The sequence below is a fragment of the Diabrotica virgifera genome, chromosome 1 (assembly GCF_917563875.1).
Source record: "Diabrotica virgifera virgifera chromosome 1, PGI_DIABVI_V3a".
Taxonomy (NCBI): Eukaryota; Metazoa; Arthropoda; class Insecta; order Coleoptera; family Chrysomelidae; genus Diabrotica; species Diabrotica virgifera.
In genome coordinates this window covers 305412110-305434712 of record NC_065443.1, presented here as the reverse complement: position 1 = coordinate 305434712, position 22603 = coordinate 305412110, and the positions used below count along the sequence as shown (strand labels likewise).

The following is a 22603-nucleotide window of genomic DNA, read 5'->3' as shown; positions in this document are numbered from 1 at the left end:
ACTGAAGTAGTACATTTAATCCTGAAGGTAAAGTTTATGGCCCGACCGCAGGGAGGGCCATAATTTACCTGAAGGATTAAATGTACTTCAGTCGCAAGGTATATACGATACTTTTCGTACTTCCGGTATGATTTTATTAATTATTTCAATAATTTCAATCAGTTTTTTCTCTCTTCAACTCATTTAATAAACTGTCTTTAAAATAAGTTACCATAGTAACATTGCGTTGTGACAGTTATAATTTAGAAACATTGTCATTACTAGTGTCATTGTAAAGAAACATTGTTATTGATAATTATTGGTATCATGAGTGAAGAAGGTGTATCTGATATTGATAAAAGAGCAGCCGAAGTAGGTGAAGAATTGTTACCACCGAAATCTAGAAAACTATACGAGCAGCAGTACGATGCTTTTAAAAAGTGGTGCCGCTTAAAAAATGTGAGACAACCTACTGAAAATGCGCTGTTAGTCTACTTCGATGATAAATCAAAAGCGGTTTGTGCCTCAACTCTCTGGGCACATTACTCAATGCTGAAATCGGTTATTAACATTAGAGAAGATATTGATATAAGTAAATTTCCAAAATTATTAGCTTTTTTGAAGAGAAGAAATGAGGGATTTAAGCCAAAGAAGTCAAGAATTCTCACGTCTGAGCAGGTAGATCAGTTCTTACGGGAGGCTCCGGATGATAAATATTTAATGCTTAAGGTAAACTCGTCAGTTACCTGCTGCATTAACCCAGGAAAGACTGGTCAATATGACGAACTGTCACAATATTAATTTGAATATTAACGTTAATTACCATTCTAATTAATTATATTTTTCAATAAAATATCCCTTAAATTCGTTTGTTTGTGATTTAATCGTTCCGGGAGTTTCGTCAATATTTAATCCCGGAGGGATTAAATGTGACACTTTAGTACCTGTCACAAGGGAGTGAAGTTGTCACTTTAGGCCCGGAAGTACGAAAAATAATTTTTCAATCCAGTTTTTTTGCTTTTGTATAACTAATCACTTTAAACTAATACTTTAAGCATCAAGTGTTATACATTTTTGAAATCAGTACAAAGAGGAGAATTCAAATCTAAAATAAAAAAGAGGGTAGTAATTTAAAAAAATTAAGGGATGATACGGGGGGTGAGAGGGTGCCTTTCCCGACCAGCTTGAATATGACATAATGTTTCCCCCTTCAAGTATTATTTGACGTGTTTTTGCTTTTTTTTTTTCTAAAAACCAGTGGTTCAAAAGTTATTTAAGGTGGATAGTTTTATCTGAAGAGCACTGTAATATGAAAAATATCCGTAAACCCGAAAAAATTATTGCTTGATAAGTCTAAGCAGATTGTGATCTACGCAGATGACGTAAATTTGTTGGGACGAACTGCTAGAGACTAGCCGTCAAAGTAGATCAAACTAAAGCCCTATTCCAAGCAAGGAATCAACGAAACTTGCAGAATTTGACAATGCACGACGCTAATATTGAAGTAGTAAAACAGCTCACAAACCTGGGTCTACAGACAACTAAGGACGGTAGCGAGGAGGAAATGCGGAAACGGATAATACTTACTAACAAAGCATACTTATCTCTGTCGCAGGTGTTTGGATCCAAAGACATTCATAGGGAAGTAAAGTTCAAAGTATATTAAACTAGCACACGACCAATAGCAACATATGGCGTAGAAACATGGATCATGACAGAAAAGACAATATCATCATCATCAGTAGCTCGACAAGTCTTTTTGGGTCCTGGCTTGTTCTAGGATTTTCCGCCATTCTGTTCTGTTCCTTGCTTTGTTCTTCCAGTGGGTAATCTCAAGTGTTTTCAGATCTTGTTCCACTTGTTCCATGTATCTAAGTTTGGGTCTTCCCTTTGACCTTCTCCCTACTGGTGTTTGCCTCATTATAATAATATGTTTTGCTGTTTCGGTCTCCAACATCCGTTCAAAATGGCCAATTCAGCGCAGACATTCGATCTTTATGGATGTTATGACGTCGGGTTCGTTGTATGCTGCGTATAGTTCAAAAGACAGAAAAAACAATATCCCTTATCAATACTTTTGAAAGATAGATATTGAAAAGAATATTGAATATTGAAGAATGAGGTTCTACCACGAGTTGTATCAATATTAAAAAGAACCCTCTGTAGCAAATTATACAAAAATACAAAAACTGAGCTGGACAGGTGACCTTATAAGAATGAATACTGACATGACACCTAGTAGAACGCTTAGTGGAACTATGATGGGATCTCGGCCATTAGGAAGACCAAGGAAGCAGTAGCGGTTCTAGACCAAAAAAAGTGGGGGGGGGGAGCAAGTCACAGTAGATGTTGAGTAACCGGTGGTTTCGTTTGGTTCTCAAAAACCCCAAGCATTGAGAGTTGATGTAAACATTCAAAAAATCAATTCTACAAAATAGTAGTTATTAATTGAATTTTCGAAATTCCACCAGTTTCAGCACACTTATGAAATATAATTGATTAATTATTGATCAATGAAAAATATCGATCCTTCTCCAAAAACATCAATTCAACATACCTTTAAATAAAAATATATTAAACAATAAATAAATAAATGAGAAATTGTAACAACACATTTTATTTTATACAGATTTACTGCTTGTTGACAAGGTTTACATTTATTTACAAATTTAGTCTTCTTTGGCCAACATTATTAAAAAGTCTATAATTTGGTCTGGATTGTTCATCAGCCTTTCACTTTCTTCTTTCTCTATCGATATTATTGAAAGGTTCATCAGTCGATTAGTTGTCATATAGTATGGTATAGGTAGACCCAAACCCAGACATCCAAAGTGAAAGTTATCCTCCAACACCAAATTGTTCTATATGGTCCACATAATGTTCAGAACAAAGTCACACCATTTTGAGCGTCGGGTTTGGGGGGAGAGGAGGGAGAAATCTGCAAATTTGTGGTTTTTTAGGTTTTTCGTCAATATTTCTAAAACTAACCGGTTTAGCATGAACAACCCTCTACACAAAATTGTTCTACATTAAATTTGAAATAAAAAAGGCCCTATGCATAACCCTTCTAAAATGAAAGGTTCCAAAGTTACGGAGGTAGTATAGTATAATTGGTCCAAAAAAAGGCCTAACCCAGACATCCAAAGTAAAAGTTTTCCTTCAACACCAAATGGTTCTATATGGTCCACATATTGTTCAGTAAAAAGTTACACCATTTTGAGCGTCCTGTTTGGGGGAGAGATGGGGGAGAAGTCGGTAAATTAGTAGTTTTTTTACGTTTTTCGTCAATATTTCTAAAACTATGCTTTAACGTAAGGAATGTTCTATAGAAAAATGTTCTACATAAAATTTAAAACAAAAAAGGTTCTATACATAATTGTTATAAAATCAACGGTTCCAGAGTTACGGAGGGTGAAAAGTGGAGGTTTTCGATACTTTTTATATTTACCGATTCTCCCCCCTCTCCCCCCCCCAAACCCGACGCTCAAAATGGTGTGACTTTTTTCTGAACATTATGTGGACCATATAGAACAATTTGGTGTTGGTGGATAACTTTCACTTTGGATGTCTGGGTTTTTGGTATAGTCATACCATACATTGCCCAAAAAATATAAAAAGTATCGAAAACCTCGACTTTTCACCCTCCGTAACTCTGGGACCGTTGATTTTGTAACAATTATGTATAAAACTTTTTTTGTTTTAAATTTCATGTAGAACATTTTTGTATATAACATTGTTTACGCTAATGCATAGTTTTAGAAATATTGACGAAAAACTTAAAAAAACTACTAATTTACCGGCTTCTCTCCCATCTCCGTCCCAAACCGGACGCTCAAAATGGTGTAACTTTTTATTGAACAATATGTGGACCATATAGAACATTTTGGTGTTGGAGGAAAACTTTTACTTTGGATGTTTGGGTTAGGCCTCTTTTTGGACCAGTTATACTTATACTACCTCCGTAACTTTGAAACCATTCATCTTAGAAAGATTATGCATAGGGCCTTTTTTATTTCAAATTTAATGTAGAACAATTTTGTATGGAGGGTTGTTCATGCTAAACCGCATAGTTTTAGAAATAGTGGCGAAAAACTTAAAAAACTACGAATTTACCGATTTCTCCCCCCTCTCCCCCCCCCAAACCCGACGCTCAAAATGGTGTGACTTTTTTCTGGAGATTGTGTGGACCATATAGAACAATTTGGTGTTGAAGGATAACTTTCACTTTGGATGTCTGGGTTATGCTATATTTTGGATCAACTATACTATACTAATAGTAGAGCGCAGATAAGTTTTGACTCTTTTCATTGTGGAAAAACTTCTTTCAGCTACAGCATTCGTTACAGGCAATGTAAATAAAAGCTGGGCCAATTTTGAAACCTCAGGATACAACATTTTTTCTGTAAGTAAATCAAAATAAAAATCTGTTGTCTTTCCTTTGAAATTATGGAAAACCTCTTTTGCCATTTCAGTTTCATACTTAAGATCTTTTGTATGAATGAACATACTGTACTGCTCTGAAAAACTGCATGCAGGGTTATTTGTAAGGAATTCAGTGCTTGATGGATTTAAAACTTCAAAAGCCATAAAAACAGTTCGATTGGTTGTGAACTTGCGTTCAAGCTCGCCTATCATATGGTCTAGCACTTCAAATAATATTTGTTTAAATATAATTTCCTAATTATGCATAGATCTTTGTCCTGTGGAAGTCATGATGACTGAATCATCAAATTTTATTGGTATTTGTCTCTTACGCTTCATTTGGTTATCAGAGTCTCTTGGAGTTTTTATTTCCGCTTTTTCAGCTACACAACAAGCTTGTTTCCAGCATTTATCAAAGAAATTATCATATCTTTTACTTTGTAGTAACCTTTTCAAATCAAAGTCCTGTAAAAACTGGGGGGGCGGCTGCCCCTCCCTGCTCCGGGATAGAACCACCACAGCAAGGAATATGTGGATAGACGAAGTGAGAACCGGTACTAAAGAGATATTGAGGGTACCTAATACAGAATTGCTCAATTAAAATTTTATTTTACGATGAAGTGACAGAGTGAATCTACTGTAGGTATGTGTGTTTAGTTTGTTCTTTGAGTGTTTTTAATTTATTCTCAACAGTTGCAGGATCTTTGATGGTATTAATGTTGCAGATTTTTTAGTTGATTGATATGCAGATAATTAAATAGATGATAATTTTGCAGAAATCAGAGCTGAGTTTTGATTCTTGATTAATGTACGCCATCTATTTTGAACTAATATAAAGCCAATTTTATTTTCTTCTTGTACAGCCATCAGGTGATATCCATATATACAACCTCCACATTTGGAGTTTGTAACGACAAAGATCCGACAACAATGGAGGGAAATAGTAAACGCGGCCAAGACTCACATAGAGTTGTAAAGTCTGTTGAGTTGCAGAGTTGTCATGCCGAGTTGGAAGGAGCAGTGTCCACTTGTCGTGTTGGATCCTCAACGGGACGAAAGGGGGAGCCAACTATTGGACCTTAGGAAAACACTGACTCTAACTTATAACTTTATTTAGAGGTTGCAACATCCATCAACGTAAGGTTACTAAGATGTTGTTTCGCGGGGTAGTCTTTCAGACACCCATCTCGCACGACTGCTAACTAACATAGTAACGATATTAATCTTAACATGAATAATAATGACACTATAATGCCTATATTAATCCCTCTGTGGGCTTTTTATATCTTCTTATAATTTGGACTTTGAAAGTAAATGATACGTGAGTCTCCGCGAGGTTACACAAACAAACTCCGTCAATCAACCTTCGTTTTGTTTGTGATTGTAGAAACATCTTTTGTAACGACCCAATTATACTTAAAATATATACATTTTTTAGATACATATTATATTATACAGTAAGGGTTTTTCCCTTACTGTATAAGTCAAATGATGATGATGAACGACATAGCTGATATTAGAGCAAAATTGCCGACTACTGCTCTCGCCTCTTCTTCTCGATTACTGTTTCCTATGATAAAATTGCCAATAAGGTGGCCATCACCTTCGAGTTACTTTCCTGACTTAGCGTTAAAGTCCCCGAGAAGGATAATAATTTCTCGACCTGAGATTTTAATTATTCTTAAGTATATTCAAATGGGAAATAAGCCACAATTTTACCTAAAAATGATTGTATTAACGTTTCGACTCCCAACTCGGGTGTCGTTGTCAAAATACAAAATAATATTAAATAAACAAAAATGTTGTTGTTTAGTAAAAAATTCTTCTAATAATTTATTTAATCTGACTCATTTATATCGGCAATTCAGACACGTATTATACATTTTAAAGTAGACGACTTTAAAAATGATATTGCCAATATTGATGAGTTGCGTTCCTGGGACGACTTTACTAAAAGATAGTTCATTCGATTACATGAAATCAATCCCAACTCAAGAATAGCCGCCACAAAAAAATCATAGCATGTGATCTGTCTTTAAAAAGACAACCAAATGCAACGGTGGTACTGAAATTCTCGCGTTAGAGATTCCATAGTAAATCACGAGGGAAAACCAGGAAAAACCTCGTGATACTATCCCGATATCGCAAGTATTTGGGTTTACATTTAGTTTACTCTCAAAACTAATACCAAATTCTGACTTGATATTTTAAATTTTAAATAATACTAAAATACTAAATATGTACTAACTCGATATGTTACTGATTTACTAATTGTGGTATTTTCTTTCTATTGACTTCCTCCTTTAGTATGGGTAACCACATCCTACTGCATTCTACCGAGGAATTTGCGACACAATTGGTTTCATTTAGCATAATTAGAGCCGCTTCTTTGATTTTTCTCTTTTCACTATCTGCTTCTTTTAGGACTATACTTGAATCTCTCCAGGTTTTTCCTGGTTTTCCCTCGTGATTTACTATGGAATCTCTAACGCGAGAATTTCAGTACCACCGTTGCATTTGGTTGTCTTTTTAAAGACAGATCACATGCTATGATTTTTTTGTGGCGGCTATTCTTGAGTTGGGATTGATTTCATGTAATCGAATGAACTATCTTTTAGTAAAGTCGTCCCAGGAACGCAACTCATCAATATTGGCAATATCATTTTTAAAGTCGTCTACTTTAAAATGTATAATACGTGTCTGAATTGCCGATATAAATGAGTCAGATTAAATAAATTATTAGAAGAATTTTTTACTAAACAACAACATTTTTGTTTATTTAATATTATTTTGTATTTTGACAACGACACCCGACTTGGGAGTCGAAACGTTAATAAAATCATTTTTAGGTAAAATTGTGGCTTATTTCCCATTTGAATATACTTGATTATAAAAATGCCACAAGAAAATAGCTTCAGAACAACATTAATTATTCTTGTCTCTAGTAGCTTATGGAAGTCTTCAATTTCGTTTTTTCTGCTCTAGAAGTAAGAGCATAAACTTGGGTGAGGTTTATTTTGGATTGGCATGTTTAAAGTTATATCTAAGAACTGAGTCGTTAATGTTTTTGTATGTCTTTGAATAATAGACTGTATAGGTAATCGTAATGACAAATTTTTCCCGTCCACGCTAGTGGGCGTGGACCCACCAAATAAAAAATCACCAAGATAGGACAGAATATCGAACGAACTCCTAAAGTACGGAGGATAAGAGCTGACCAAACAACTATTAAAACTAATCAAAAAAAATAATAGAACGAAACAGACAGGAGCGTCATTTGAAATTTTGATTGGGGGGGGGGGCAAGCATTATATATACAATACATTATATATGATGTAATGACAAGAATGGAGATCAAGCATCCTAATATCCCTCTTCAAAACGGGATAAAAATCAGACCCGGAGAATTACAGAGGAATTAATTTATTAAACACAACATTAAAATTCCTAGGCTCACATTGTTTCTTTGAGCAGTATTCGTTTTTCCGATTAATTTAACCTTGCCAATCAACCCTCCACATTTTAGCCGGGCTTGGGACCGGCTGTGCTAACCGCAGAGCTACTCGATCCACCCTGCAATTACCCCAGGCAGTGTTGTAAGAAACAGAAGAATAGAATGGAATGACCACCTAAGCCGAACGACAACAAATAGGGATAGTCAGGACAGCGAGAGAAGGTTCCCCAATAGGAAGACGATCAGTGGAAAGACCACGAAAACGATGAAACGACAAATTACTAGAGATTTTAAAGTTACCCCCCACCCCACCTCCAGGGGGTGTAGTGGAGGTTGGTGTTTGGAGTCATTGGATAGATTTTTGAAAATGATTGAACACGTATTTTTCAGTTTTTCGATCCGATGTTCAGTTCGCGAAATATTCGACGGTTCCACTACTTTTGGGACACCTTGTATAAAATTTTATTAATTTTATACGAGGTATATAAAAAATATGAATTTCGATCAAGAGTAAACTACCTTTATAGTTCATAACATTTAAATTAGAATGATATAATTGCACATTAAAACATAATTATTAATTCTAAACTACTTTTCATAATAGAAATTTTCCATATTATGAATTAAAATACGTAAATATACAAAGTTTTCGTTATGACAATGCTCGCATTTTCAGCTTGTTGTTAATTTTTTTGCATTTTTTTGATATTAATATTACCAAACATGTCCTCTAACAAAATATATAGTCAATGACGCACCGTTTTGCAATTATTATTTTTTGGCACCATATCAAACTAGCAAGGTTAGTAAATTAAATCTAGTGTTTCAAATAATAAAAAAGGTATAAAACATGGTACGTATTGCATTATATCCGTTATAGGTATTTAATTGCATAAAATCTCAATATTTAGGTCATTACTACAAATGCATGCCATTTGTTAGATCTAATGATCTGCAGATTGTTGTAGTCAATGGCAGGTTTTGTACATTCTTTTTTTCTGAGACATTTCTAACGTTTGAGTAACTTAATTATACAGATTATTTAAATAGATAAACAATAAAACGATTTTGTCTACGACGGTTTTGAAATAACTTTATATTTTTATGTAAGTATTTCATTTAAATTGTAATGTATTAAGCACTATTAGTATGGAAGAATCATATCACACTACTTATTAGAGCTACTTTTCAAATCGTTTAAGCATTGATATAACGATTGATTTTTTTTTCCTTTTACTAAGTACTTACGCCGTGGCACAACAAAACATCGAAAGGTGGACAAGAAACATTGTACATTGTAGACCACGCGAGCACAGTCAAGTAGAGGAAGACCACAAAAACGATGGCTAGTAGACGACAGAAAAGCAAAAATGGGGAATGGGGAGAGACTGGCACCAAATAGCACAAAACAGAGAAGAATGGAGAACTCATGGGGAAGCTTTTGTCCAGGAGTGTATGCAAACTGGCTGAAGAAGTACGCCGTGAATGTCATCTAAATTTCACTTTTTAAACAATTTGAAGAAAAATATATTATAAGAGATTGTATCCTCCTTTAAGAAGAAGTTAATGTACTTACCCAGGATGTCTGGAGAGAGGAAAAGTTCCCCAAAGAATGGAAAACGGGAATTATAATAAATATACCAAAAAAGGGTGACACAAGATATCAGAAAACTAGACAACCGATTGACAAAGGGTGTAGAACCAATGTTAAGAAAGGAACAAGCTGGCATCGGACCAAACCGATCATGTATGAACCAAAGTATCAGACTTATATTAATCGTAGAATAGTTGCAGGAATTCAACTTTTCTCTCTTTGTGGATTTCAAGAGAGCGTTCTACACGCTCACACGTATGGTCAAATGGAAAGCGCTACAGGAAGAAAGAGTATCAGAAATAATAATAAATTTCATCATATAACTCCACAGTGATATAGAAAACAAAATCCTACACAACGGCATAGTATCTGACCCATAGATGTGCTAAACGGAGTAAAACAGGGATGTATTGTATCCCGCCTACTATATTTTTAACGTTGTATTAGACTCCGTAGTAACAAAGATAAACTCTTATCGATGAATTTACTGGACATAAATAAACAACTCCAAGTTAATAAATTACAAGAAGAATAAAAAAAGTTTGGTCTAGAAGGCAACATGAACAAAACAAAAAAAAAATGATATTTCAAAACTAGTGTAGGAAACAGACGTTGAACCTCGCAAAAGTCTGGTTTTATTTTTTTTACGGTATATCAAGGGGTGCTTATTATGAGACTAACTTTTTCTTAAAAAATTTCGCCCCGGAACCCCCCTTTTCATCCCTTTAAATGGGGTAATTTGTGGTTTTTGCGAAACGTAGCCCGTCCTCTACGTTTTGCAAAAAATTTACTTAATAGAAGTATGAGGAGGACTATATTTCCTACTATTTATTTTCCGAAAGCATATTTTATGTCTACCAGCCACCGTTTAGCTGGGATGGCGTCCCAAAGTTGACAAGTTTTTAAAAAAGATGTTTTACAAAAAAAATTGTTTTTCCTGAACTGTAATGAAAATCAAGAAGAGACCCTGCGGCAATTTATCACAAATAAGTGGCTGATTTTTTGGTATATGTTTCATTTAGGGGAATTACCCATGTTTCAGTTACAGGGTGTTACATTTTAAAAAACCCGTTTTTATACCATCTGAACCGTCTATGCTAGAGTAAAAAAAACTTTTAGCGATTACCCATATACTAGTGTTATTTACAAATTTGTATAATGTACCCCCATTTTTTCCCGGAACCGCCCAAAAAAGGAGAATTAATGAAGAAAGTGATTTTCTTGGAATCCTTCACACACCATGCCCTTTATTAAAATGCTTCATATATCATTTTGTGCACGTGCACAATTACCCATGTATGGACACCAAAAGCGATTTCTTGGTACAACCCCTGTAGCCAAAAAAATAAAATAAAATGGGGGGTTGAAAAATTTTTTTTTTGCTTTTTGACCCATATGGGCATATGCTCCATCAATATGGTTTTTTATAAATATATATGGTTATTGCAACCTCTCTGGCAACATCTGCAACATCTCATCCCTTGGCGAGAATATTTTTACGATTTTCTCATTACCTAAGCATTTTTTGAAACAAAACTTATAAAGAATTAAAGACCACTATTTTCTCTACAAATAAGATCCTATGCATTTTTTTCGTATAAGCAACCGTGGCGCCGTAAACCTCAGAAATGCTTTGGCGGGATCCAGATTTTTTTTTGTCACCTATTCATTTTATTGATAACGTACTTATGAAAAATAAAAGAACACACTGTCTGCTACACCTTATAACCTATGTATATTTGACTTTCTTTTCACCCTAAAGCCACAGTGGTGGCTCAAAATCAATTTTTAATTATTTTCTTTATTAATTCTTCTTTTTTTGGGGTGGTTCCGGGGAAAATATGGGGGTGCGTTATACAAATTTGTAAATAATACTTGTACATGGGTAATTGCTGAAAGTTTTTTTGCTCTAGCATAAGCGGTTCGGATGGTATAAAAAGGGGTTTTTTAAAATGTAACACCCTGTAATTAAAAAATGGGCAATTGCCCTTAAATGAAACCTATACCAAAAAGTCAGCCACTTATTTGTGATAAATTGCCGTATGGTTTCTTCTTGATTCCCGTTACAGTTAGGGAAAAATATTTTTTTTAAAACATCTTTTTTAAAACTTCTCAACTTTTGGGGGCCACCCCCGCTAAACGGCGGGTGATAGACATATGCAGTCGGGAAATAAATAGTAGGAAATATAGTCCTCCTCATATTTCTATTAAGGAAATTTTTTGCAAAACGTCCAGAAAGTACTACGTTTCGCAAAACCACAAATTATCCCCTTTAAAGGGTTGAAAAGGGGGGTTCCGGGGCGAAATTTTTTAAGAAAAAGTTAGCCTCATAATAAGCACCCCTTGATATATCAGAAAAAAAAATAAAACCGGACTTGTGTCTATTTTGCGAGGTTCAACCTCTTTTTCCTACACTAAACAGAAACAACCAACATATTGTGATCAACAACCAGGAAATTGTGAGGGTGATGGAATTTGTACATCTGGACAGTATAATTGCATGTAACGGTACTTGGAAAATGTACATACTTCTTTCTTATCCATGACTTTACACAGAATATTTCGGTTGCCATTTACCACATCCAAATCGCAATTTCTTTTTATTTTCTTCAATTAGCTCTCTTTTTCCATTGCTGTTTTTATTTGCCCGTTTCATTGTAATCTAGGATGTCCTCTTTTCCTCCTATTTGGTTTCTATTTCCAAGTTCTTAGCGTTATTCTTGTCTCGTACATTCTTCGCATATGTCCATGCCAGAGTAATTTTCCTTTTTCTATTTCGTCATTTAGTGTCTCCTTCACATTCATTAGTTTTCTAATTCGTTCATTTCTCATTTTGTCCATTAGTGTTAATCTGCAGCCTCTTCTCCAAAATATCATTTCCATTGCATTTATTCTGTTTTCCATTTTTTTATTTGTCATCCACGTTTCTGAGCCATACAGTGAGCAGCTTTTCATTATAGTCTTAAACATTAATTTGGTGTTTAGTTTTGCTTGTAACATCGTTGTTCCATATCGTTGTTTTATTCTTTCTTTATTTTATATATCCGTTTCATCTGTTCCTGTATTTTTTAATGTTTCCCCCGAAGTATTTACATTCATTCGTTCATTATATTGAGTTGTGATTTATATTATAGGTCTTCTGCGGTGTTTCCAATGACTATATAAAGCTAGAATAAATTGTGCCCCAAACAAAAATATGAAATCAGAACTTTTCTCCACCAAAGAAGGAACGAGGCCAGGAGAAGTTACAAATCCCGTGCTGTTTATAACATTTGTAAGTTGTTATATTATAAGTTGTTTACTTCATTGTAAGTTTCTTAAAGTATGATATACAGCCAACTATTGGAATTTTTCCTTTTATTAATGAAATTGTAGTTCTCGAAAAAGATGTCAAAACGAGATGAAAAAAGTACTTTAACATTTTATTAAATGGATAATTTGACAGAAAACAAGTTGAGATAACGGAGACAGTAACAGCAATGGTTACCAAAATAACAAACGAAGAAATGGTTCAAGCACTCTAAACAATAGAGAAAAGAAAAGCAGTCGGACAAGACAATATGTCTGGGAAAGTGTGGAGAGGATTACAAGAGATAGGAACAAATTGGATAACAGTGTCAGTAGGAAATAGTGAACGTGACTTACAACAACTCTTTCCATTACTGAGTAATAGGAAAACAGATGCAGATACATGCAGTAGAATTAAGGATGGACAGAAGAAGTGGAAGGAAGTGAATGGTGTGTAGTTTAAGAGAAAAATTCCAATGAAGCTGAAGGAATATTTTCACAAAACAGTCATAAAGCATAGTCAACTATGATATAAGGAACTGAATGTTGGGAAGTTAAAAAAGAGGAATGTATGTGGCGGAAATTAGAAAGCTTAAATGGATGAGTGAAGTGACAAAAAAGAATAATATTAGGAATGAGTATATTAGATGAGGTCTAAAGGTCGCACCAATTGATGCTAAAATGAGAGAGAATAAGTTAAGATGGTTTGGTCATGTTCAACGGCGAGACGTAAATCACCCCATACTAAGAATTCCTAATCTGCGGGTCCCTGGAAGGACCAAAGAAGACCCGAAGGAAGACACTTAAGCAACACATGTTGGTGATAGTGATAGAGGATTGATATTGATATGACCCAAGATAAAAACTATGGAGAAATGTAATTAGGGAAGCCGACTTTGTTCCAGAAAATGATCGAAAGGAGTCTTCAAAATAGCAACTAAATTTTTTTAACTTAAATAGTAATAAATAAATGGGTGTCTCAATTATTGAATTTTATGAAATCTTGTATTGATATGTAAGCTGAAAGATAATAACAGTTAACTTAATAATAAGCTGGACCATTAACACAAACTACATGCTAGCATAGTTTGAGTACTTCTTCAAACAATTTTTACAGAACCCCAAAAACCAAAATATATGTATGTATAATCCTACCATTTAAAAATATCTACTACTATTATGTAGATCTGATGATAGGATACCTATATATTTTTTTCATACAATACGTAATTATTATGGATTGTGAATACCTACAGGTCTTCTCACTGGTAACATAGTTAATTACAAAAATTATTTTACAATTTGTAGTTCACTTCCAAAATATTGTTGATTAAAGATACCTGTCAAAAGATAAGTGATTAATGAACAAAGACAATTAGTGAAAAATCTAATTAAAACTAACACACCTTATGCAAGGATTACATAAAGTAATCTTCTTTAAACGTCGACACTGAAACGACAATGTTAACAACGACGAAAACAAACACTTCTTGCTAATATTCACCTCGTAATCGATTTGTTAATGAATATGCGACACTTCTTCAGCATAGAGTAGGTAGACGTAGGTATCAAGATAAGTAAAAGTAACCTTTTATTGACAATATGAAACAATTTGTACGTGTGATTCTTGATCTAGTTCACCGGTATTAACACATAACGAAAAAAAAAAAACCAAGCGTACCCTTCCACAAACTATATATAGTGTATGGGATTCCAAAGATTCAACATAGACACATCGATTGTTCAGTCAACCGTATCGTGTTTTGAGTTCTTTGGAATTACTATTTTTTTACATTTCCAAAATGAAATTCTTGGTAAGTACCTTTATATTTTATTCAACATTATGTATATACATACATATATTTATGTATTTATATCTTCTTCTTCGTTAAATCTTCTCACAACCGGAGGCTGGATATCATCATCACTATCTTTACTCTATCTACCGCTAGTTCTATTGCAGTGCATTTAAACCAGTCCCTTAAATTTTTCAATCATGATACTCTTCTTTCCCACACTCGTACCACCTCTTATCTTTTCTCTGCATTATCAATCTTATCATTCCATATATGTCCCGTCATTACGTATCACAGATATTGGAACTATTTTTATTGTGTTTATGATTTGGTGTCCTTTGCCTAATTCTCGCAATACTTCAATGTTTAATTTATTCTGCGTCCATGCTGTTCTAAGCATCCTTCTGTAACACCACGTTTCAAATGACTGTAGTTTATTTATGTGTCCTTGCTTCAGTGACCAGCATTTAAGTCCACATTGTAGTATCGAAAACACATAACATATCAGAGCTATTACCCTCAGTTGTAATCTAAAGTCTTTATTGCAGAGAATTGTTTTCATTTTTACAACAGCATTTCTTGCTATATGTATCGTGGCCCTTATTGTTCTTGTCTGAACATTATTTTCTAATGTCCAAGTTCCCAGGTATTTCTGTTTTCAACACTTTCTATCGGTACATCTTCCCTATGTATGTTTGTTTTCTTTGTTATTTTATCATATGTTTAGTATTTGTTATAATAATTTTTAGTTCATATTTTTTACAGAAACTCCTTGTGTCTTGTTTAGTACTACTTGAATTTATTCTTCAGAGCTTGCCATAATGACGGTGTCATCTGCATATCTTGTTAATAGTTCTTCCGTTAATTTTTATTCCTTCACTCTCAGATAATAATATACTTCTTCAAAATGAATTCACTATATACATTGAAGAGTAATGGAGACATAATACATCCCAGCCTAACTCCTGATTTAAATATCTGAACTGGGTTTGCTATCTATTAAAATTTGTACTCTGTGATTCCAATCAGTGGCGTGATGGAGCTTTTCAAGCGGCCCGGTGATTTTATAGGAAAGCGGCCTCCCATCCTTATTTTACCTTCTATTATCAGAATTTTTATTTATTATTTATAATGAAAACTTATTTGACCGGCCTCTCGGTGATTGCACTGATTCATTTATATGGCCAGCACGCCACTGATTCCAATATGGTTTATTATATTATTCTTAAGTCTCTATTTTTTTGTCTTTAGAATTTGGACTAATTTTTTCGTAACAAAAGCAACGTAACAAACAAGCACATCCACATTAATATCAGTGCATCTTTGAGCTATTAGATTAAAAGCAAATAACGCCTCTCTGGTGCCTAGTCCGTTTCTGAACCCTGACTATTATCTATTCATTCTTCCAGTTTTTTATTCATACGGTCATATTTATATTATTTTCAAGAATAATTTGGGAACAGCTTTATTAATGATATTGTTCTGTATTCTGTCCATCTCTTTAATTTTTCGTTAGAATTCGGAAGAAGTTTTTCCATTTATTGTATCTTTCAGAATTCCTGGTTTTCTTTTTCTATTGTTGTGAGTTAATTGTTTAGTTTTGTGTGTGTTAAAACTGTCATGCCTTTTTTGGTATTCTCCTATTCCTGTGCATGGTTCTTTTAACTTTTAACATTTTCTTTACTTGCTTAATTTTGTATTTTATTTGTTTATTCACTTTTTTGTACATCTGATTATATATGTTTTTATGTTGACGTCTTTCTTCCATTAAATCTAAAAGTTCATGTTATGCTGATAACTTCAGTTAAAGAAAGTCTCATTGTCTCAAATCTCCAATTATTCCAGAAGTTCTACAGCTTTTTTGTGAAAATGACAGTTTCACCTTAGTTAAAAAAATTGTAGTAGGTATTTCATTTGTTGGTTTGTACTCGTTTATTATAGGCCTGGATCCTGCGTACCAAAAAAAGTTGATTAATAGCAAGCTGAAAATTTGTTAGTAGCTTAACGGTGTCTAGTCGGACAAACTTTGATATACGGGAACACTGGAACAGGGGAAGTTTTAATTGTGAAACAGTTTCAAAATATGGAACGTCAGATTACGAAAACGTCCCATGTATTTTGTCGGACAGAACATCCAATTGATTTGTTACCCTTTCATTAAACTCTCATGCAAAAATCAGACTGATATTACTAATTAACATGATTCCTGTCATTTGATATATTCTTCTTGTTCCACTCATTAATATGCCAAGTTGGAGATAAACACCAGTCTGATTTTTGCATGAGAGTTTAATGGCATGGTAACAAATCAATTGGAAGTTCTGTCCGACAAAATACATTGAACGTTTTCGTAGTCTGACGTTCCAAATTTTTAACCTGTTCCACAATTAAAACTTCCCCTGTTCCAGTGTTCCCATACATCAAAGTTTGTCCGACTAGACACCGTTAAGCTATTTACAAATTTTCAGCTTGCTAATAATCAACTTTTTCTTGGTACGCGGGATCCAGGCCTATTAGTTTAATCCAGTGTCCTCAAATAGATTTTTGCACATTTCGGTTTTTTCATTCTGCTGCTACTTTATAATGGGAACAATCCAGAAATAATTTTGTTTCTTATCGTATTTTCTTCTGACACTGCCTTCTGCGTTTTAAACTTTTTCTAAGTATTTTATTTTTAAACTATGTAGTTGTAGGTAGTAATATTCTCTTTGGATTCTATTCCTTCTGTATTTTTCTTGTTGTAAGAGTTATTCCCAATTTTTTCCATTTTATTTGTATGGTTATTTTTGCATTTATTCTCCTACGAGAATTGCTTCCCTCATAAATGTCTTCATACATTTATGGTCTCTTAAGTAGTTTATAGGTATATATCTAATAAATGGTTGATAAGAATTACCTCTATTTTTATACACCAGCTTTAAGATGCAACTTCTTTTTGGATCTTTGACTTGTTTCACTTTCATAAGTATGTAAGCAAACCTATTATTACCCTCTTTATTTGACTTATTCCTCTCTATCTTATGGACATCGCTGTTCATATTCCTGCAGTGATACCTGTTATGAAATTTTGTCCCTCTTGTTTTAGGTTCACCTATTTATCATGTAAAATTATGTCGCCCTGTATTATAATAATATATCTCTGCAAAGAAGGTTCTGTTGAAGTTGTACTCGATTTTGTATAAGAATTCTAGCAGGTCCAAATATCATTTGTTTGGCATGAGCTATATTTGGTTATATCTTCACCTTTTGCTTATATGCATACAATTTATTATAAATAATTATTTGATTACAGGTACTTGTAGTAGCTGCTTTCGCAGTATGCGCTGCTGTTGAGGATAAAAAAGAAAAGAGAGGTCTCTTAGGCTTAGGCGATTCACTTTTGGACGGTCACGGAGGACTTGAATTGGCTCCAGCACCTATTTTGGCTAAAGCTCCAATCTACAGCAGCTACTCCGCACCAATCATCAGCAAAACCATCGCTGAACCAATCATCTCTGCACCTTTGATCTCCAAAGCAGTCCTCCCAGCTCCAATCTCGTACTCTGCTCCCCTCTCCTACGCTGCACCTGTCTCTTATTCTTCTCCTCTCTCCTACTCTGCTCCTCTCTCCTACTCTGCTCCTCTTTCCTACTCTGCTCCAGTCATCAGCAAATCTTATGCCGCCCCTATCCTTTCCGCTCCTATCTTGAAATCTGCTCCACTTTTATCCGCTCCCTTGTTAACTAAATCTTACTCAGCACCTTTGTTGTCCGCTCCCATCGCTCATGCTGCTCCCATCTACTCAGCTCCCGCTCCAATTTTGAGCAAGTCTATCTCCTATGCGGCCCCTGCTATCTCATACGGGGCTCCTCTTGCTCACGCTCCGATCTCATACGCAGCTCCCATCGCCCATGCTGCTCCCATTTCTTATGCTGCTCCTGTCTCATACGGACACGGGCTGGACTTAGGGTATGGAAAGCTCTACCATTAGACAGAAAAAGTGATATTGTTTACCTTGTTTAATTTATGTGTTAGTTTCGTTTAAATATAAATTATGTAAATAAACCGATATTTTTTTAATCTATTGTATTCTTTATTAAAAAAAACTGAGACACGTCCTGCGCAGGGAATGTCAATGAGTTTCGGGAGCTTTTCTCTGCGAAGTGCATTGTAGTAACAGTTTGCTACAAATTTTAGTAACAACATTGTTATTTCATAGCGTAGGAATATGGAGTTGAATGTGGAGAGCGATAAGGCACAGTTATTGATTGAGAAGAAATTCTATTGTTAAAAGAACATTCTAAATGATGCATTATTATATAGAGACATTTAAAAATCATAATTTAAGAAGGCTTTTATGTTACATCACTTATTTCTACGGCTCGATAGTAGCCTAGACACCACTATGAATGACGTCACACTTCTTCTAATAATTGAAGACTTAAGTGGAAGTTTCCTAATGAATGAAGGTGGTATGTAACTTCACTATCATATGACACTTATACTGTACCTTAAAAAGCTTAATAAGAGATATTCTAGTGGATGAAGGTGGTATGTAACATGTAAAATACGATTCTTGAATGGAAGAAGGAGGTATGAAACATTTTTCGTTTTTTTTTAAGGTTTAGTTAGTTTATAACTCGAGAACGATTAACTTTAGAGAAAAATTAAAGTCCTTTTTTGTTTCCAATGATCAAAAGAACCTAAAATAATGTCTGCCCGGGACGAAATTAAATTTTTTTTATTTGTTTAAATTTTTTTATATAAATGTAGCAATAACTCCGAAATAATGGCAATTAGGTATAGGGAATATAACACAAAAAATAATTAGCATTCATTAAGGACTTCAAAACGCAAAAAATATACAGGATGTTCCATTTGAAATAAGAAAGTTCACTAGATTTCCAGAAAAACGGAAGATCTGACAACAATGTAATTACCACTATAATATCGACCGCACTAGGAAACCCTTACTCACCAAAATCCATAAAAAATTGTACAAACCGTTTCAGAGATAATTGCGGCTTTCCATACATAAAACTCACTCTGTATAATATACTCCATTTAATAATACAAGGCAAGGTAGACGGAAGAAGGACCAGGTCGAATGAGACCGTCATGGCTTAGAAACCTGTGAGAATGGTTTAACAGATCCTCTGCATTCCTTTTCCGAACTGCCATCAACAAAATTGCTATAGCCAATGTGGTAGTTAACGCTCAATAATCGAGCACGGCTCATGAAGAAGAAGATTATTTTGTGTTCAATTTCATAAATTTCTGTAAAACTGATTATAGAGTATTATTTCATGCAACATACATACATGCAGATAAAGAATAATTATACAAACTAAAATAAATGGAAGAAGGCGGTATGTACAGTTTTTATTTATTTTTAGAAAAAATACTAAAAATAAAAACAAATTATCAGTAGTAATTGCACAAGAGCTCTAAAATTATCGAATTTTTCCCGAGTTACACTTTGACAGTTTTAATTTATGTCAAAGTGTCACGAGGGCAACAATTCGATAATAATTTTAGAGATCGATTGCAATTTGCTGCGATTATTTCATGAATAAAACTGTTTTTCTACAACCGTGTTAAAAATGCAATTTTTAGCACTCCTTAGGAGCGTTAAAAATGCTACTTTAAAGCACTAGTTCTTTAAAAAAAAATTTCTACAAACGTGTTAAAAATGCAATTTTTAGCACTCCATACGAGCGTTAAAAATGCTACTTTAAGGCACTAGTGCTTTAAAAAAAATTTAAGGCACTGCAGTTCGTATTGACCGTATAATATGCAATTTTGATGTAATGTCAAAAAAATATAACTTGGAATGTCAGTCAAGTTCAAGTAAAAGTTTTTGTAGATATTGTCCTGTAATTACGTTTATAGAAAAAATATTGTATGATATGCGTGTTAAAAAGTACATTTTTAAGGCATTCATGTGAATTGCAGAACTCGCTTTCGCTTATTTTGCAAACTTTCACATGCGTGCCTTAAACGTGTAGGTACTTTTAACACTTATATCATAATAGTTATTTATGATATAAGTGTTAAAAGTACACGTTTAAGGCACGCATGTGAAAGTTTGCAGAATGAGCGTTAGCGAGTTCTGCAATTCACATGAGTGCCTTAAAAATGTACTTTTTAACACGCATATCATACAATATTTTTTCTACAAACGTAATTACAGGACAATATCTACAAAAACTTTTACTTGAACTTGACTGACATTCCATTTTTATATTTTTTTGACATTACATCAAAATTGCCTATACGGTCAATACGAACTGCAGTGCCTTAAAAATATTTTAAAGCACTAGTGCCTTAAAGTAGGATTTTTAACGCTCGTATGGAGTGCTAAAAATAACTAGAACTATATTTAACACGGTTGTAGAAAAATAACTATAAGGCACTGCAGTTAAAAGTGAATTGTCAAATTGTGAAACGTCAAAATACGTATACTTGATTTATTAACATTAATATTAATAGTACAACTTGCGCAATTTGAAAAAGGTGGTTTAAAAGGTTTTTTAAAATTTAATTTAAACTGTATTATTGCATTTTTAACAAGTTTGTAGAAAAAAACTATTAAAATTTGTTAGAATATAACAATAAAAGTAGATATTATTCTATAGTTGTTATGATTTATGTATTGACACGACAGTATAGGCAGTTTTGATGTAATGTCAAGAAAAATATAAAAATGGAATGTCAGTCAAGTTCAAGTAAAAGTTTTTGTAGATATTGTCCTGTAATTGAGAATGAATAAATTATAATTGTTGATATATAAGACGTTTGTAGAAAAAAAATTGTATGATATACGTGTTAAAAAGTACATTTTTAAGGCACTCATGTGAATTGCAGAATTCGCTTCGCTCATTCTGCAAACTTTCACATGCGTGCCTTAAAATTGTACTTATATCATAAAACACTTATATCATAATAAATAACTATTAAAACCATAATTTTATTGTATTTATTTATGTAAGTACAAATTAGTACAATTAAACACACAGTTGTTATACATATTTGACGGTTGAAAGTCATCACTTTTATAACTTTTAAAACATTAATTGTTATTAATGTCACTGAATGTATTTTTTCGTAGCAACTAAGGGCATCTGACGTAATATACTTGACGACGGGATTTTACCAAAAAGTATCACTTTAATTTTTATTTTTGTAGCTTTCTATTGGTCAGAATCTCCTATGAATGAAATAATCAACATTATATGTAAAGGAATGCTTATAATATAGTCTGTTCGCTAAACTCAGACACAACTGGCTAGTGATTTTAGTAGGTAATTTTTTTGTTTTTGGCCAATTTTGCCAAAATTGGCAAAATTTCTAACTATTTAGTAATTATTTTTTTGCCAGTTTTACCCAATAGGCAAAATTACTTACTAAAATCACTAGCCAGTTGTGTCTGAGTTTAGCGAACCGACTGTAGCAATATGAATAAAGCTAAATAACAAACAATTATTTTCATGACAAAAGAAGAGGAATAAAAATTTTAACTGCCCATATCACAAAGGTAGGCTTTGTAACATACCCCCTTCTTCCACTTAGGCCTTCAATTGTAACCTTAGACAAGAGAGCCTATCTTTCCTTGTCTGAGTTTTAATAAATATTTTTATTAAACTTAAGTAAAAATGGTATTCAATACAGCAATAATTCTTATCGAATATTACTTCTATAAGATGTAAAAGTAAACGAGACACAAAAGCTTTAATATCTTTATGACAGACTAACTAGCAGTAACACTGAAATCTCATCTCCAATTAGATCTTCAATTAAGACTTAAATATATGTTAAGTTTTTTATGACCCTTTATAAAAATTCCTCACCTGGAAAAACTTATTAAATGTTGCAAGAAATCTGGTTTAGTTTGTTCTGAGAAAAATTGTTTTTATTAAATGGATAAAATTTTTAGCATTTTTTGTATTATTCGAAGATTTTGAAAACTGCATAGAATCGTACACGAAATGCTCAATAATGCTATCAATCAAACACATATTATTATCTCGATGCATAAAAAGGGAGATAGGAAGAAATTCTAAAACTACAGGGACATTAGTCTGATAGCAT

General features: G+C 33.5%; 1 protein-coding gene across 3 annotated transcripts in view; it reads left to right on the top strand.

Moving 5' to 3' along the window:
• LOC126885844 (cuticle protein 16.5-like) overlaps positions 1-18592 on the top strand; it is a 78045-nt gene extending 59453 nt beyond the window's left edge. For 2 of the 3 annotated variants that reach the window (XM_050652615.1, XM_050652609.1), the window contains exon 3: positions 17826-18592. In XM_050652615.1, the coding sequence (XP_050508572.1) occupies positions 17826-18503 (678 nt within the window). In that variant the 3' untranslated portion in view covers positions 18504-18592. Of the gene's footprint in view, positions 1-14426; positions 14552-17825 lie in introns of those variants that run through there. The other variant, XM_050652620.1, reaches the window with a different exon arrangement.
• The last annotated feature ends 4011 nt before the right edge of the window (positions 18593-22603 follow it).